Source organism: Rana temporaria, chromosome 3 (genome assembly GCF_905171775.1).
Source record: "Rana temporaria chromosome 3, aRanTem1.1, whole genome shotgun sequence".
Taxonomy (NCBI): domain Eukaryota; kingdom Metazoa; phylum Chordata; class Amphibia; order Anura; family Ranidae; genus Rana; species Rana temporaria.
In genome coordinates this window covers 113,819,558-113,837,483 of record NC_053491.1, presented here as the reverse complement: position 1 = coordinate 113,837,483, position 17,926 = coordinate 113,819,558, and the positions used below count along the sequence as shown (strand labels likewise).

General features: G+C 42.8%; 1 protein-coding gene across 6 annotated transcripts in view; it reads left to right on the top strand.

The window, feature by feature from the left end:
- Positions 1-17,639, top strand: part of TASOR2 (transcription activation suppressor family member 2) — a 97,616-nt gene extending 79,977 nt beyond the window's left edge. For all 6 annotated transcript variants that reach the window (XM_040343286.1, XM_040343285.1, XM_040343287.1 and 3 more), the window contains 6 exons: positions 5,897-6,022; positions 9,227-9,380; positions 10,232-10,337; positions 12,303-12,484; positions 14,627-14,741; positions 16,608-17,639. In XM_040343286.1, coding sequence (XP_040199220.1) covers positions 5,897-6,022; positions 9,227-9,380; positions 10,232-10,337; positions 12,303-12,484; positions 14,627-14,741; positions 16,608-16,614 — 690 coding nt within the window. In that variant the 3' untranslated portion in view covers positions 16,615-17,639. The remainder of the gene's footprint in view (positions 1-5,896; positions 6,023-9,226; positions 9,381-10,231; positions 10,338-12,302; positions 12,485-14,626; positions 14,742-16,607) is intronic.
- Positions 17,640-17,926: the final 287 nt, after the last annotated feature.

Below are 17,926 nucleotides of genomic sequence, written 5' to 3'. Positions count from 1 at the left end.
GCCGCTTTTTCAGGTCAGGTTGCAGGCGCTATTTATAACGCCTGCAAACCGCCCCAGTGTGAAAGGGGTCTAAGGCTGCATTCACATCTAGGCAGACAAAATCGCGGCGTTTTGTCCCGCGAATTGCGGCGACAAATAACGACGTTTTGTACCGCGATTTGCGGCGACAAAACGCCGCGATTGTACGCCTAGATGTGCCCCTAGATTGTCCCCCTATGGAGATGGTTCCCATCTCCTATGCCGAAAGCCGCCTGAAAAAAAGGTCCGGGACTTTTTTTCAGGTGGCAGGCGTTCAGCGTTCGGCGTGGAGATGTGAACCATCTCCATAGAGGGCAATGTTAAATCATCCCTCTGGCGTCTCGGGGCGGCAGCGGCGTAACACTACAGGCGACAAAACGCCTAGGTGTGAATGGGGGCTTAGTGTTGTAGGGTAGTTGTTAAAGTATAGGAACACTTTTTAAAAAAAAAAAGATTAAAAAAAAAAAACACGTTTTTTGTGTGTGTGTTGGGGACCACTAAAGCATTGCACCCCAATCAGCAGATCATGGGTGTAATGCCACAGCCCTGTAGACTGTCTTGTGTAGATGCCTGCCAGTACATTTAATACAGGCAGTTATGGCCCGTACACGCGATCGGAAAATCTGAGGAAAAATACTGCTTTCAACGCGATCATACAATAATTGGATCGTTGGTACAGAGCTTTCAAGAGCCAATCATGACAGTTCATCTGATTATTATTCGATCTGACAAGCAAAATTTTCCTCATATGATACCAGATCATGCGATTTTCGTTTGGTCAGTTGTCCCCTGAAAATACAATACAGATGCACTATAACACATTGCATCTTTTTTTCTTTTTTTTGTACGAGAATTTTTGCGACTTTAGTAACCTATTCAATTCCTACTTGTGACTAGTAAGCGAAAACAGCTCATCATTGTAATCACCCCTGTTAGCAGGACCATGAATAGTTTTGCATGCTGCTGTGAAATGCTAATGTGAAAAAATTACATAGTTGCATAGTTTGGTTAAAAAGACAAGTCCATCCAGTTCAAAAATTGTAGTAACCATGGGCGAGCCTTCTCACTGTGTACACTGCAACATGCTACAGTCCTTGCACCCAAACCAAATAATATTAATTGCTGTGCCACACGCAAGAGTCTAAAGCCTAGTTAACTACTAGTAGTTTTGTTTAACCACTTAAGCCCCAAGCCTGTTTTTCAGATTCGGGATTTACAAGACTAAAACAGTTTTTTTTGCTAGAAAATTACTTAAAACCCCCAAAAATTATATATATTTTTTTTCTAACACCCTAGAGAATAAAATGGCGGTCATCGCAATACTTTTTGTCACACCGTATTTTCGCAGCGGTCTTACAAGCGCATTTTTTTGGGAAAAAATTTACTTTTTTGAATTAAAAAATAAGACAACAATAAATTTGGCCCAATTTTTTTATATATTGTGAAAGATGTTACGCCGAGTAAAATGATACCCAACATGTCACGCTTTAAAATTGCGCCCGCTCGTGGCATGGCGTCAAACTTTTACCCTTAAAAATCTTGATAGGCGACGTTTAAAAAATTCTATAGGTTGCATTTTTTGAGCTACAGAGTAGCTCTAGGGCTAGAATTATTGCTCTCGCTCTAACGATCGCTGCGATACCTCACTTGTGTGGTTTGAATACCGTTTTCATATGGCGGCGCTACTCGCGTATGCGTTCGCTTCTGTGCGCGAGCTCGTCGGGACAGGGGGCTTTAAAAAAAAAAAATTTTTGTTTTCTAATGTATTTTTATTAATTTTATTATTTTTTACACTGAAATAAAAAAAATAAAAAAATATCACTTTTATTCCTATTACAAGGAATGTAAACATCCCTTGTAATAGAAAAAAGCATGACAGGTCCTCTTAAATTTGAGATCTGGGGTCAAAAAGACCTCAGATCTCATATTTAGGCTTTAATGCAAGAAAAAAAAAAAAAAAAAAAGGAAAATTTGTCATTTAAAAAAATGACAAAAAAAAAATTGTCTCTTTAAGAGGCTGGGCGGGACTGACGTTTTGACGTCACTTCCGCCCAGCAGAGCTATGAGGACGGGTGGGGGCCATCTTGCCCTCACTACAGTCCTCACTCTCCAGGCTGCAACATCCGATCTCCGCCGCTACCGACGGCTCCAGTAAGCGGCGGAGGGCGCGGAAAAGCGGCGGGAGGGGGGGGCCTCTCCCGCCACCGATAACGGCGATCTCGCGGCGAATCCGCCGCGGAGACCGCCGTTATCGTTTACACGGCAGCCCACTGTAAAGGTGGATATCCCGGTTCTGGCAGCAGCTGCTGCCGTTACCGAGATATTCAGCTTTAAATATAGGACGTATATATACAGTGGGCGGGCGTTTAGTGGTTAATCTAGCAGAGGTGAAAAAAAAAACACCGACGGCTCTGGAGGAGCCGCTGTACTAACAATCCGATGTTAGTACGCCAATCTCCCCTGCTGAACTATTGTGTTCTGACAGGGGCACGGCCCTCCTGCCAGAACACCCCGGTCATCGCTCTCAGCCATTGGCCAGCTTCTGTCCGACCATCTGCAGTACACACAGGCTGAATGTAGTTTTGTGTTTTGAATATTTTATAAAGCATAAGGTCATAAGAATAGTACCATTCATATTGGTACAATACAATGAAAAGAATAAAATGCATAACTGCTTCTCTCATGAAGTATATAGAACCAAATGTATGGAGTATTATCGGCCAGTTTTCTATTGAACCGGCCGATGCTGCCCGACATTCAGCCTGTGTGTATTAGGCATAAGAGACGCATATACATTTCAGCAGAATAATTTGTAGAAACAGTGCAGTGATCAGAAGTAGGACATACATAGCATAGGGTGTATAGTGCAGAGCTCAGGAAACGGCACAGGGGTGGGGGTATGTTGGTGCAGAGGGTACGTAATGCACAGAACGTAGGGGGGAGGAGTGCACAGGTCCGCAAACACTCTCCAAGCCAAAATCCCTCCAGTACGGTTACAATACAGGAGGGTTAGGTGAAGGAATGGAAAGAAAGTAAGAAAAAAAGGAAAACTATTGCAGCCACGACATATAGGAATTGGTTAGCTGCAATTTAATACATTTTTGTATTTAGGTTTAAAGTGGATGTAACCCCGATTCATGAAATTTGAGCTGGGCACATATATCTGCAGTGTTTTTTGTTATCTCTCTTCAAAGAGCCAAGTCCCGTAGCTCTCTCCTGAACCGTTCCTCTGTTTTCAGCCTGATAACTCCTGACAAATTCTCGGACACATCAGATGAAAGCAGCCTGACATTTCTGTCATGGGAAGTTGCTAAAATTAGCAGGGCGCTGGCCCTGTTACAAAACACCTCAGTCTGTGCCTTTCCTCCAATCAGCAAATTTAGCCATCTTGGCTGTATGCCTAGACATCACAAACTCTGTGTTGAACAGGAAGAGAAAATCTTGAAAAAACACTATCTGAACTTTCTAAACGTTATATAAAGGTGAAGACAGCAGATATACATTTAAAACCTATGTAGGGAGATTTGATTCATCTCTGTGTATCATCTGTGGCCGTTCACTTCACTGGGTGTATGGAGGATTTACATCCACTTGAATACTGTTTTAATGCTAAATTGGGGGGACAACGTTTAATCTTTAGTACACCTTCACATAAGAGGTTTCCAGAAATGTAGTAAATTCTTTCTCATCAGTGGAGACTGTTCAGTGATTTTACAGGTCGTTCGTTTTGCCAACAGGTAAAGGAATAAGCCCTCTTCTGTAATTTTACCCTATTAATACAGTTCTAGTCCTATCTAAGGTGCCACGTTGCATTACAATCTTGGCACAACTGATCTCAAACACTGAAGCCCTGTACACACGGGCCAGAATCTCGTCAGGGAAAAAAACATAGTTCTTCCTGATGAGATTCTTGCCGCTCGAGTGTATAGACACTCCATCCAAAAGAACCGCGGTTCTTTTGAATGGCAAGAACGCGGTGACGGTGAGCATGCGCTCGTCACATTCGTTGCCGCCAACTTGCTGCACCCTACTTATGCCTAGGAAGCTACCGCGCATGCGTCAGTCATTTCGAGCATGCGCGGGTTTCCACGGCGACAGGTAAGTATACACACTTTCCAGTTTCTCGGCAGGAAAACATTGCCGAGAATCGCGACGAGAAAATAGAGAGCAGGTTCTCTATTTTTCTCGTCGAGACTTTAGGCAGTTTTCTTGACGAGAAACCTGAAAGCCTCGTACACACGCTCGGTTTACTCAGCAAGCAAGCTCTGCCAGCAGTTTTCTTGCCGAGTAAACAGAGCGTGTGTACGAGGCTCAACTTTAAACATCCCTGCGCTCTTCTGTGGTAATTTCATGAGCTGATAGTTTTGTAATCCACTGAATAGCTTCTCTCTGTAAGAAAATGGAGACCTATTTAAATTATTGTTTGTGACGTGATTTCTATTCCATACATTTTATTTTTTATTCATTTGCAATGTGAAGAGTCCACTTTCTAGTGCAGCCCCTCCCTCATTGCACATCGGAGCCCCCCCTCTTTTTACGCTCTGTGCTTTCCCAGCATCATCGACCCCCCCTCACCTCCGTCGCTGCATAACCTTTTATGTAGCGGACACTCGGACAGGGGAGCATTGAATGGGAATACTATAGAGGTGTCACTTGAGTGATAGCGTAATATCTGCTGGTGCTGCTGACATCCATGATGGCTGTACCCAGCAGCCATCCCAGAGCTTTGTATATCTACACGAGGGAGAATTGTTAAAGGTGCATATAAACTATGAGGAGATTTCAGCATTTGGCCCCGCTGCTGGCAGCCTGTAAAAGTCTGAGAGGCAGACGGCTGCTGCGGCCGCAGGACAGTGGACTTATAGCGGAACTTCAGTCATTTTCTTCATCTTTCCACCTATTAAATTCTCTGCCCTTGTTTTTAACTTTGGATAGTAAACTTTTTTATTTTTCTGCCAGTAAATACCGTATACAGCCCACTTCCTGTTGCCTGGGAAAAAGCCTAGGCTTAGGACATCGTGCACAGCTCTCTCACTCTCCTGAGAGTTTGCCAGGAAAGAAGGGGTGATGGGTCATAAGGGGGCCAATGAGAGCTGCAGGGCTGGAGGTGTGCCTCATGTGTCTCTGTGTAAAGCCAGGAAGTGAACAGGCAGCAGCTTCAGCTGCCCACAGTTAAAATGAATGCAGCCAGACTCTTGAGGGAGATTTCTGCAGCATTTTGGCAAGTACAGAATTGCAGTGTATATATAAAATAAGTGATTGGAGGGAAGCTTCAGACTAGCAAATATGTTTTTATTACAAATTATGTGAGTAGACTGCAGTTCCTCTTTAACGGTACCTATGTCGAAGGCCGTACGCAATCAAGGATGAATGCCCTAAACCCACACTGCTTGCATTCCAGGTATTCATCCCTGGGCGCATATTGCTCTAAATGTAAGTTCCGCTAAGCGCACCATTCAGACACAGCAGCTGTCGGCTTCTCTTGTTTACAGGCAGCAGGGCTGGACAGTGCACCACCTGCACCTAAATGCCAGAGCCTCATGCTTTGCTCCGAGCTAAACTGCTGCTGGGGCCTTGAATTTGGATATTAACAAGAAACTCAGGTTGATTTACTCAAACTGGAGAGTGCAAAATCTGGTGCAGCTCTGCATAGAAACCAATCTGCTTCCAGGTTTTGTGTTTTTGTCAAAGCTTAATTGAAGTTTGAAGCTGATTGGCTACCATGCACAGCTGCACCACATTTTGCACTTTCCAGTTTGAGTAAATCAACCCCACAGTGTGCATAGGGCCTCTAATTTTGTAAAAACATCAATGTAATCGCTGACAGTAACATGTTTTCATTGTTGTGTGTTTGTTTTTTATTTTTTTTATTTTACAGTCGTTGCTAATAAAAGATGGCTACACTCCAATTGAACCACGGGACTTCTGTGACAGCGAGCAAGAAGAATCAAAAAAACTTCTGGTTATCATAAGGAATGAAAATGTATCTTCAGAGATACATAAGGTAAATTTTTCAAACATTACATATATTTACTATCCCCCCCCCCTTTTTTTTTTTTTAAACCTTATGCTTGCTCTAGTTTAAAGGTGACATTGTGTTGTAGCTTTGTGTTGGTAGATGATTAGCAGTTTGTACCCTTCAATTTTTATCCTTTTTAGTAATGTGAGAAGCCTGTGAAAAGGAATCCGCTTTTATAAACTGTAAATGATTCATGTATACATTGCGGAACAATGTATTAACAGGTCAAACCAGTTTGTCTTGGGTTGTAATATTTTAACCAATGCAAAAAAACCTTGTCAAAGGTAATTCTGAACATCTTATGTATATCAGGCATTTGTTATAAGACAAGAGGAAGAGGGGGTGCACCAACCTTGTGCATTACTGCAGGTAACATTTATTAGTAAAAACTAATTTCCATATACTCTCAAAAGTGAAAAGCTTCAAGCCCTGTACACACAGGCCAGAATCTCGTCAGGAAAAAAACGTTGTTTTTTCTGACGAGATTCTTGGCAAGAATCTCTTGCCGCCCGAGTGTACAGACACTCCTTTCAGAAGAACCGCGGTTCTTTGAAAGGCATGAACACGGTGACGTCATCGCGTACGACGAGCATGCGCTCGTCACATTCAATGCCGTCATCTTGCTGCACCCTACTGATGCCTAGGAAGCTACCGCGCATGCGACAAAGTCATTTCGAGCATGCGCGGGTTTCCACGGCGACAGGTAAGTATACACAGTCTCGGGTTTCTCAGCAGGAAAATGCTACCGAGAATCACGACGAGAAAATAGAGAACATGTTCTCTATTTTTCTCGTCACGATTTTAGGCAGTTTTCTACACAAGAAACCTGAAAGCCTCATACACACGCTCAGTATACTCGGCAAGAAAGCTCTGCCAGCAGTTTTCTTGCCGAGTAAACCGAGCGTGTGTACGAGGCTTCAGACACAAGAAACAAACAATCCAGTATGGATTCTCAAATGACACATATCAAAGGGAAATGTATCACTTATGCCCCTTCACCCATCCCTTTACTTCAAGAATTCACTACAGGGCGGTCTTCACCTGGGTAGCTTTCTGGACACTCTTACCCTATTCTGCAGCCTACTCCGTGAGTACCCCACAGGGTAGTACCTTCACACATAGCTATACAAGGCAAATGGGAGACATTGGAAAAAACACAGAAGATTTGCATTGCAGAAGGCCCGTATAACACTCAATTTCCAACTGAAAATGCACCCTTGCACTGGAGCAAGAGCCGACACTAAGCGGCCTCTCCATCCCGACGATGCCAGCGTTCAGGATTTATGTATGGGTCACAATTAAGGGCGACAATAATTGTAAAAAGTCCAAAAAAAACAGGATAAAATGAGTCCAAAGGAGTTGAGGTGATGCATCTTTAAAAATAACGATGATGATGCTGTATCTTGAAGTGAGACATGCACTCCGGTCTAAGCTCTTCTCATGAGTGAAGCCAACTCTGGATAACAATGTAAAGGAAAACAGAAAAGCGCCTCTGAGTGCAATGTTTATTGTACAATAGTAGAAATGAATCCACTTACATGGAGGTAAGGAAAGATGTACTCCTGGAGAATGGAGTGAACTGGGATCGTCTACAACGTCTCCTGTGTGAGCAGGAAACCAGCCACTGAAACTGCGGTATCCCAGGATGGAAGCCGGCTAATCCAATGGGGGACCAGGTATAGATGTACCGTATGGCTCAAAGTGCAGCGCCTCTAAGGGTGTGACATCACCAGGAGTGTAGGGGAAACCACAACGCGTTTCAGAACATATAAAGGGGAAACTAAAGCGCTAGCAGTGCCCAAATGTGCAGGGTGGAAAATGAAGTACTAAGAATGATACAATAAACTTAATGCTGCTCAAATCTAAAATTGCAATAACAACAAATGAATAATATGAATAAAGTGATAGATGAGCGCAAAAATAGTGGTATAATAAAATAAAATAGCAGTGAAACTTCCAATTAGAGAAAATAACACTAATAAAATATGATCTCCAAAGTGATGCAAAAGTGTAACGAATAGTGCCAAGTAGGCACAATGGATCTACAAAATCCAATGTGTAAATGATACAAATAATGAAAAAATAATAAAAAATGTGAAAAAAAACCAATTGTGACAACAGTTCATATGTGACAGTTCATGAATCACAGAAGTGAATGACAATTCCAAACGGTGACTGTGTATCCAAGCAGAGTGATGAAAGGATCCACATGAGCAGCTGAGCTCACAATGTGCTTACCTCACACACATGCAATGACAGCATGGTATCTCCACAGATGAAATCCGACACGAGAAACAAATCCTCCTCACCTCTCCTATAGTGACACAGGTCTGTGGATGGTAGAGACGGCGTCCTTCTGGTTATGTCTGCAACTCCGGACTTCACCAAAATGGAGGCTCCGTATGCAAGTGCGCTTAGGATGGTCCTTTTGTTGCTCTGAAGGAGTAATTGTTTGCTGTCTCTGTGTGTGGTGAAGACAGCAAACAATTACTCCTTCAGAGCAACAAAAGGACCATCCTAAGCGCACTTGCATACGGAGCCTCCATTTTGGTGAAGTCCGGAGTTGCAGACATAACCAGAAGGACGCCGTCTCTACCATCCACAGACCTGTGTCACTATAGGAGAGGTGAGGAGGATTCGTTTCTCGTGTCGGATTTCATCTGTGGAGATACCATGCTGTCATTGCATGTGTGTGAGGTAAGCACATTGTGAGCTCAGCTGCTCATGTGGATCCTTTCATCACTCTGCTTGGATACACAGTCACCGTTTGGAATTGTCATTCACTTCTGTGATTCATGAACTGTCACATATGAACTGTTGTCACAATTGGTTTTTTTCACATTTTTTATTATTTTTTCATTATCTGTATCATTTACACATTGGATTTTGTAGATCCATTGTGCCTACTTGGCACTATTCGTTACACTTTTGCATCACTTTGGAGATCATATTTTATTAGTGTTATTTTCTCTAATTGGACGTTTCACTGCTATTTTATTTTATTATACCACTATTTTTGCGCTCAGCGTTTCAGAACATGCGTGAGACTCGTACCGAGCATGCGCACTCCTTTGTCAGGTGATCATCACTTGACCATGTATTTTTGAAATGGTACTACCATATACATAAATCTTGTTAGTGTGTATAAAATGAATCATGTTTGATCGTCTGTGTGTATTGTTTGTCCAGATTCCATGCTTGCTACAGCTGAGGCTTCTCCCTAACGTAACGTTTGCTGGTGTGGACACCCCTGAAGATCTGCCGGAATCGATGTACCAGGAGCTTCTTCAAAGTGGTGGATTTGTGGTATCTGATAGAGCTGTATTGGAAAATACAACTATAGGTTAGCATTTATCAGTCCTGTTTACATTTTTCTTAGCATCATACAATCAAATTCTGTATTTTTTTCTGTTTTGTGCAGTATTCTTGAGGACTACAGGGTGATAGGCTCCCTGCTTGAATCGGCTGCCCTTTTTACATGCTGAATAAAAGTGTGAAATGCCAAGGCATCCGTTTCAGGGAATGCCACTAAAAGGGGCTCTAAAGGCAGATTCATATTTTTTTCCCTTAATGCATTCTGTGCATTAAGGTAAAAAACCTTTTGCATGCAGCTCCCCCCTGCCCCCCATTATACTTACCTGGCCTGATGATGATCTAGCCCTGTGCTCTCTGTTTGCTTATTGGCTCAGAGGCAGCAGTGGGAGCCATTGGCTCCTACTGCTGTCAATCACAGCCAGTAAGCAGGGGCGGGGCTAGGCCACACTGTATGTGACAATAGACGCACATAGTGCAGCTCAGGAGGAAGCCTACATTAGTACCCCCAAAGGGAGCAGCTTGGCACTCAGCAGGGGGAGGGGGAGCGAGGAACATTGGCAGGAGACCTGAGAAGAGGCTCAGGGCTGCTCTGTGCAAAACTATTACAAATCGCCTTTACAACCACTGGGTTTTTGTTGGACAGAAAAAAAAGGTTTAAGAAAATGTATCTATTAATCACGTTATCATTTAGTTAATATGTGATGAGCCATTGTACCCCAGTACTCTGGGTGCCAGCTCTGCAAGCACTACTAACCATCACTTTACATTACGGTATTGCATAACTGTTGATTTTGAGAACATGTAGCATATATTATTCACGTCCAATTGAATTCAGCGCAAATGTTTTGTTCATTTATTGATTTAATTATCTCTGTGTAGATAAACTAAAAGAAGTTCTGACCATATTGGAGAAGTTGAGCCGAACTTCAGCTTGGAAATGGCTCATTCATTACGGAGATTACAGGAAACTGAAGGAAGATAAAAGGTAACCTTATGTTTAACCTTTTTGCTGTCAGAGCTGTTTTTGCATTTCTTGTACACGGGTTAAAATGCACATTTAGGCCTTGGGATTGGCTAAAACCCCTAAACCAGGCATGTCCAAAGTCCGGCCCGTGGGCCAAATGCGGCCCCCCTGTTCATTTAATATGGTCCCCCTGGGGATTTGGATATATATATATTGTTTGTGGCCCCCAGGGGCACAAAAGCTATATACTGTATTTATTGGCGCTGCCCTGGAGGGGACAGGGAGGGGGCAGGACAAGCGCCGTCAGATTACATGAAGAGAATCTCCTGTTTACTCAGCAGCGTCTCTATTGAAAGTCCCGTCTCCTGGGATGCCATTGGACGACTGCTGTCTATCATAGGAGGCGGGACTTTGTATTAAAGAGGCCACAGAGTAAACAAGAGATTCTCCTGTTTATAATCTGTCGGCACTCGTCCCGCCCCCCTCCCTCTGCCCTCCGAGGCTGCAGATGGGCATTGTTCAGGCTGCACTGATGGCACATGTGAGGTTGCATTTATGGCACATGTGAGGCTGCATTTATGGCACATGTGAGGCTGCATTTATGGCACATGTGAGGTTGCAATGGTAAGGCTGCATTGATTGCAATGGTAAGGCTGCATTGATTGCAATGGTAAGGCTGCATTGATTGCAATGGTAAGGCTGCATTGATTGCAATGGTAAGGCTGCATTGATTGCAATGGTAAGGCTGCATTGATTGCAATGGTAAGGCTGCATTGATTGCAATGGTAAGGCTGCATTGATTGCAATGGTAAGGCTGCATTCATGGCACATGTGAGGCTGCATTGGTTGCAATGGTAAGCCCATGCGTGTTATACGCCGATAAATATGGTATATCCAAATAACACGCCCAAGCTCATCCTTAGTCCTAAGCAGCGCTCTGGGATTCGTTGGGGCCACAAAAGAAATATATACAGTATATCCAAATAATACACCCAAGCTCATCTCTTCACCACACACAGCCACAAAGGCAAGAGAATTCTTGTTGGGCCGTGTATTAGTTGCTCGGACGAACACACTTAGACCGAATTTTAATGGTTCAAAGAAGGTCAGGCAAAATAGTCGGCCCTCACGCATGTTCACTTCATCAAATCTTACCCTCTTTGAAAAAAGTTTGGACACCCCTGCCCTAAACAGTCTACAGTTTCTGAAAGCGGTGACCCTGGAAAAAAAAAGTAGTGGTCGGGATTCCATTTTTTAGATCAAAGCTTTCTCTGGATAAGTTGGAGATTGTGGTGTCACCAGCCTGCCTCTTTGTCGTATAATCAGAGAACTCTTTGCATTGATTGAGAAATTGCAAAGTGTTCTTAATGACGGCTGTGCCAAGAGGGCAACCGCCCGTCATTAGACAGCAGGGCAGCTTCTTGGCATGGAACCCAGAAGTCAACCGTGCCTACTACAGTGATACCCAACTTCAACAGGGATCTAATCATGCAACCTACCCAGGCCACAGAAGCCAGTATAGTGGACAATTGAAACTGGAGGCAAAGCATCGCTTCTATCTGAAAGCTGACAGTCGGCTTGTGATGTTTAATTGCAAGTGGAGTCCTAGCATTGGATTTTATTTTTGTTCCAGTCTATTGTTAAGGCAGCCATAAGAAAACAGAAGATGCAAATGGTAATTCACCAATCAAAATATGTATGGTGTGACATTTTTTGTATAAGACTTTGATACATTTATTGAATGACTGTTTGGACGCATACATTTTATGTGGTTAAAAAAATATTCCATCCTAAAAAAGCTAGCGTTAGCTTAAAGAAACTAGATTAGATACTAGATATTTGAATTAAAAAAAAAGAAATGGGTTCCCTTTCAAAGCTCCCTTCATACTGGTGGGGGGAACGCCATGTCAGGTTTTTTTTTTTATTACAATCCAAAGTATAGCAGAGGCTTGTATTGACTGAATTTGTGTGTATTTTATTTCTCAGGGCAGAGTCTGCTTCTCGGGTTAAGATTCCTTTGCTTAAGTCTTACCAGCAATCGAACATCATTGAAATCCTGCCTTATCATCGGTGTGACTCAAGGTCTAAAGAACCCTCAAGTGATATCGATTGTGTGTTGAGCCTCCAAAGCCAGCATATCCGTTCAAGACTTGCTGTTTTTTTGACAGGTATTATTGCTTGGCTGTATATGTTATATTTACCAAACTTCTATTTTAAAATGTCAAAATTTGTTTAGTGAAATGCTAGATGCTACATCAGCGTGCAGTTTACTTTTAGGAAATCCAGATCTCAAAGGGGCACAGCGTTTCTGTAAGGCCCCTTTGAATTTTAGTTTGGCAAAGCCTGAGTAGACCTGGTAGCCTGCTGTTTTTTTGCTGGTAATCCATAGCCCAGTGTTTTCAGAATACCATATCCCAAGCCTCTCATTCTAGACCCAGGTCAATTATGCATGCAACTGAACGCAGAATGGTTTTGTCAATCCTTAATTCATCCATACTTCAGCCAACAGAAAAAGCATTACTCACCATTACGAACTATATATATATATATATATATAATATATATAGTGTGTGTGTGTGTGTGTGTGTGTGTAATATATATATATATATATATATATCTTTCTATCTACCTATATATAACATTATATAAAATCATCTCTTAAAGCCCAAAAATGCCAGGACAGTATGAATGACCCCCTCTACTTTAAAAAAAAAAAAAAAAAAAGACAGTCCAAGGTATTTCGTACGAGGCACAGTGAAGTTTTTATATATTTTTTAATTTTTTTGTTAATTTTTTTACATACAGTAGGTGACCGCGATATTGTGTCAATCTCGCTCCCTTTGTCGGCGAGATTGACCACCTACGAGCCCCATCGCGGGAGCCAGCGCCGAGCTGGCTTGCCGCGATGGAGACAAAGCCATCATAGAAGCGACGGGAGATCCGACTTGGATTACCGCCAATTCTAGTTGCGGCGTTTGGTATGAATCCTGAGAGGGAGAACTCCACGCCAAATTTTAAATAAAAAACCGACATGGGCCCCCCCCCCCCCCAGGAGCATACCAGGCCCTTAGGTCTGGTATGGGTTGTAAGGAGACCCCCCCCCCATGCCGAAAAACCGACAGGGGGGTCCCCCACGACCCATACCAGACCCGTATCCAAAGCACGCTACCCGGCCGGCCAGGAAAGGAGTGGGGACGAGCGCACCCCCCCTCCTGAGCCGTACCAGGCCGCATGCCCTCAACATGGGGGGGGTTGGGTGCTCTGGGGCAGGGGGGCGCACTGCGGGGGCCCCCCCCTACCCCAGAGCACCCTGTCCCCATGTTGCTAAGGACAGGGCCTCTTCCCGACAGCCCTAGCCGTTGGTTGTCGGGGTCTGCGGGCGGGGGCTTATCGGAATCTGGGAGACCCCTTTAATAAGGGGGCCCCCAGATACCGGCCCCCCACCCTAGGTGAATGAATATGGGGTACATCGTACCCCTACCCATTCACCTGGAGGCAAAGTGTAAAAGAAAAAAAAAACACACAACACAGGGTTTTTAAAGTAATTTATTAGTCAGCTCCGGGGGACCCCCCCTGTCTTCTTTAGCTCTTTTAGCAGGGGGGTCTTCTTCCGCTCTCCGGGGGTCTTCTCCGCTGTCATCTCGGCCCCGGACACTCACAATCACACACGATCGGAAATTCTGACAAAAAGTCCGATGTGAGCTTTTGGACGGAAATTCTGACCGTGTGTATGCTCAATCAGACTTTTGCTGTCAGAATTTCCGCCAACAAAAGATTGAGAGCAGGTTCTCTATTTTTCCGACGTAAAAAAATCCTATCGTCTGTATGCAATTTAGATGCGCAAAAAAAACACACATTGGAATTTCCAACAGCATTTGTGTGACCGCGTATGCAACGCAAGTTTGAGCCAACATTCCGTCGGGGGAGGGGGGTGTTGGACTTTTTTCTTGTCAGAATTTCCGATCATGTCTACGGTAAGCGTTTAGTTATTACACAGGAGTGGAGGTGGTCACTTGTTGGAAGGTGGAGGTTTCCTTTTAAGAGGTCAATAAATCAGTTGGATCTCTTTGGACATGGCACCAGATGGTGTGGATTCCACAAAAGCGTGGACTGGTGTAAATGCCTAAATGTCCATAGCCTAGACACAGATTTATTTTGTCTTTTTTTGATGCAGCCATTATATGTGGCTATTAAGAAATGGACCTGTTATAAAGTATTGATTTTTTATACAAATGGAGTACTTTATAAAAATGTGTAATTGATTTGGACTGCTGACAGCATTAATTCAGCTTTGCCCTGTTCACATGCAGTTATGCCAAGCACAGAAGCTGAGAAGTTGGAGCAGAATGGAATTCTTGTTTATGATGTGGACACTTTTATCAGAAGAATTCAGAAAGTAGATGTACAGCTTCAGCCTTCTGTTTGGTGAGTATAGTTTAGATTACAAAGTGTGCTGTAACTACTGTATGCATCAGTTCTTCGAGACGCTAAAAAGTGAGAGTTAAACTTTTATAACAAGTTTACAGTAAGACTGGCCATTGATGGAGTGAATTTCTTTCCTGCAACCACTGCTCCCCCTTCAACACAGACAGTGATAATAGGGGAATCCCTTCCACAGAGCCATTGTATTCTCCTGGGGGCGAGGGAAGCCATCCCTGCCAGGAGAAGACTGATTATCGCTAGGGATGCATGGAGAGCGTTTTAATAGCGCTATTTTTAATGCTAAAACGCTATAAAAACTATTCAGTGTGAAAGGGGTCTTAAGGTAACAAATGTTTAGGCAACAGCATCCCCCTCCCCCCGCTTTTACCTACCAGAGCCCTCATTCAATCCAGTGCTGTACATGTTTGCAGCTCTTCTCTCCCCTTACTTATGGGTTTTGCTGGGGTTCTGGGACCCACTTGCTCACAGCGTGGTCTATTAAAGCCAGTCAAGGGGGGGGGGGGGCGCGCCGCCGAGTCCTGCTGTCCGTGTCAATGGACATGGCAGCGGGGCTTGGAAGCAAGCACCCATGAGTTTCCCCATGGGAAGCAGCTTTTACTGAGAACTATGTAGCTTATTAATGCTCCAGCAACATAAGTCACACCACTTTGAATGTGTTTCGATTGTATTGGTGCTTAGAGGGATGAGTGGGTGCACTGGAACCCCTTTTTTATACTTTCATATATAAGCAATTCAGCTGGTCCTCCTCGGCAGGTGCCTGGGCCCCCCATTTGAACTGATGGGGTCCCGGTACAGGAGGGCCAGTTGTATTGCATTATCAGGGGCCCTGGCACATTGGTTGATAAGAATGTGCCCAAGCACACCCTTTGCGCACACCTATGTATATATTATTATACAGGATTTATATAGCGTCAACAGTCTGCGCAGCACTTGACAACATAAGGGCAGACAGTACAGTAATACAATTCAATACATCAGGAATCCGAGGGCCCTGCTCGTTAGAGCTTTCAATCTAATATAATTTATAATATAAAAATGTCATATTCAATTTTGATACTTTGTTTGCTTTTATATACATGTATTGTTTAAATGCTGCTTTTACGTGGCTCTCTTGCATATGCAGTTATAAAAGGGGTTCTGGTATGTGCGGCACATTATTATCACTAGGCGTGAAATGTGGCAGTGGATATGTGGCAGTCATGTAGGGTGCTGCCATGAAAACCTAAGTAGCATTGGAATGTTGGGCAGTAGTGTTAATTGATTTTATCTTGGTACACAGATTGGAAATATCCTTCCATGTAACTACAGTAAAACCTTGGATCATGCGCATAATCCGTTCCAGGAGAATGCTTGTGATCCAAAGCACTGGCTTATCAAAGAAAGTCAATGGAAACGAAAAATTATTTGTTCCGCATTGACTTCTATTGCATGCAATACCGCATGTGGCCAGAGGTGTGGGGGGGGAGCCGGAAAGCCTCGGGGACAGCTCAGCTGAACTCTGAAACCCTCAGAAAGGCTTGGGAACGGAATATTTGCGATCGGCTCCGGCAGCCCCGCACCTCTGGCCAAATGCGGTACTGCACCCTGCAGAGGCTTGAATCCTGCTTGTTTTGCTAGACACTCGCAAACCGAGTCAGGATTTAAAAAAAAAAAATGATTGTATTGTGAAACGCTCGTTAACCGTGTTACTCGCAATTCGAGGTTTCACTGTATAGACAGAAATAAGTAGCTGGCTTGATGCATTGGTTTGTATTGCCAATTTCACAAAACCGTGTATAATCGCTAACTCATTGATACAATACATGAAATGTATGCTTGCTAATTCAGTTTAACTTCTTAATTTTTTAGGTCGTGAAGCATTGTGGGATTATTGAGAATACACATAGGAATACAATATTTTTATCAGTATAATTTTTGTACATAAATATAGAAGCGAAGAAAACAGAAATGCACTTGATCATCTGCTTCAGTGGAAAGAGGAAAAAGTTTGAGACTGAGTCCACTCCTAGGACCTGTGCAGTAAAATCTGCTTATTCTATGTGTGGATGTTTTTTCTTCTCACTTTTCATTAGTCTGATGTATAAAAGTGTTTGAAAGAAACGCTGCTGCCAATTCCATTCCAGCTGTCTTTTTTTCCATAGGAAGGGAAGAGTGTGGCTGGTTAGTATGGTACGCAAATCACCTTTCAGACCTTTTCATGGTTGACATTTTCTGTTTCCCGACACTGAGAATCTGCCACTTTGTTCTCATTTTCTTCTGTTTTTCAAAACCATACAATATCTTCTTGTAGTGTACAATCCATCTTGCCCCATGCTGAAAATCAGCAATATATAAATATTATTTTTTTTAACATTTTTTTTTTTTTTTTTTTAAATATGTAAATTGAGTGTTTAGCGGAATCCTGATAGCAGACTCTTTTGCAGGAAGCTATTTATACAGTTAAAATATTTCTTTATGTACATCGCAATTTAAATATCTATATTTTTGGTTTTTGTATGTTCTGTAAATTATTATATGCACAACATTAAGCTATTCTGGCTTAAAGCTAATATCAAACAGTATATGTTATTATAAATCGAACCTTGTACTATAATATGTATTGGTATATTTATCCCAAGCCTATTTTTTTTTTTTTTTTTTGGGTTTCTTACAAGTATCCACATTGCAGTGCGTTTAGGTAGATGTTGTAAATAAGTACACAGGGAAGGATTATTTCTGATACTTTTTTTCTATCAAACCTGTACAGTGAATGCATTAGAATTACTTTACTGACCTGTTTGGAAGAACCTTTGTAAACCATTTTATAAATAAAGCGTGCTGAGATAAATGTTGCAAGGCGAAGCTTACGCATTCATTAAAATTTTAGAGTTTTAAAAAGCTGAACTTTGCGTCATTCTATTTACACTCCATCCTCCTTTTATTGAAATGAAATATTCCTAAAGGGCTAAAGAGGAGACAGAACATTTTGAATGGGGAGGGTGTAAGTGAGGCTGATTTGTTATCACTTATTTTTGTATTGCCTTCTAATTATCCAATTTAAAAAAGCAGCAGAGATGAGCATTTGCATCTGGAGATCCACCTGATCTTTCCCATGGTCATAATACATAGTAGGTGAGGTTGAAAAAAAGACACAAGTCCATAAGGTCCAACCTATGTGTGTGATATAT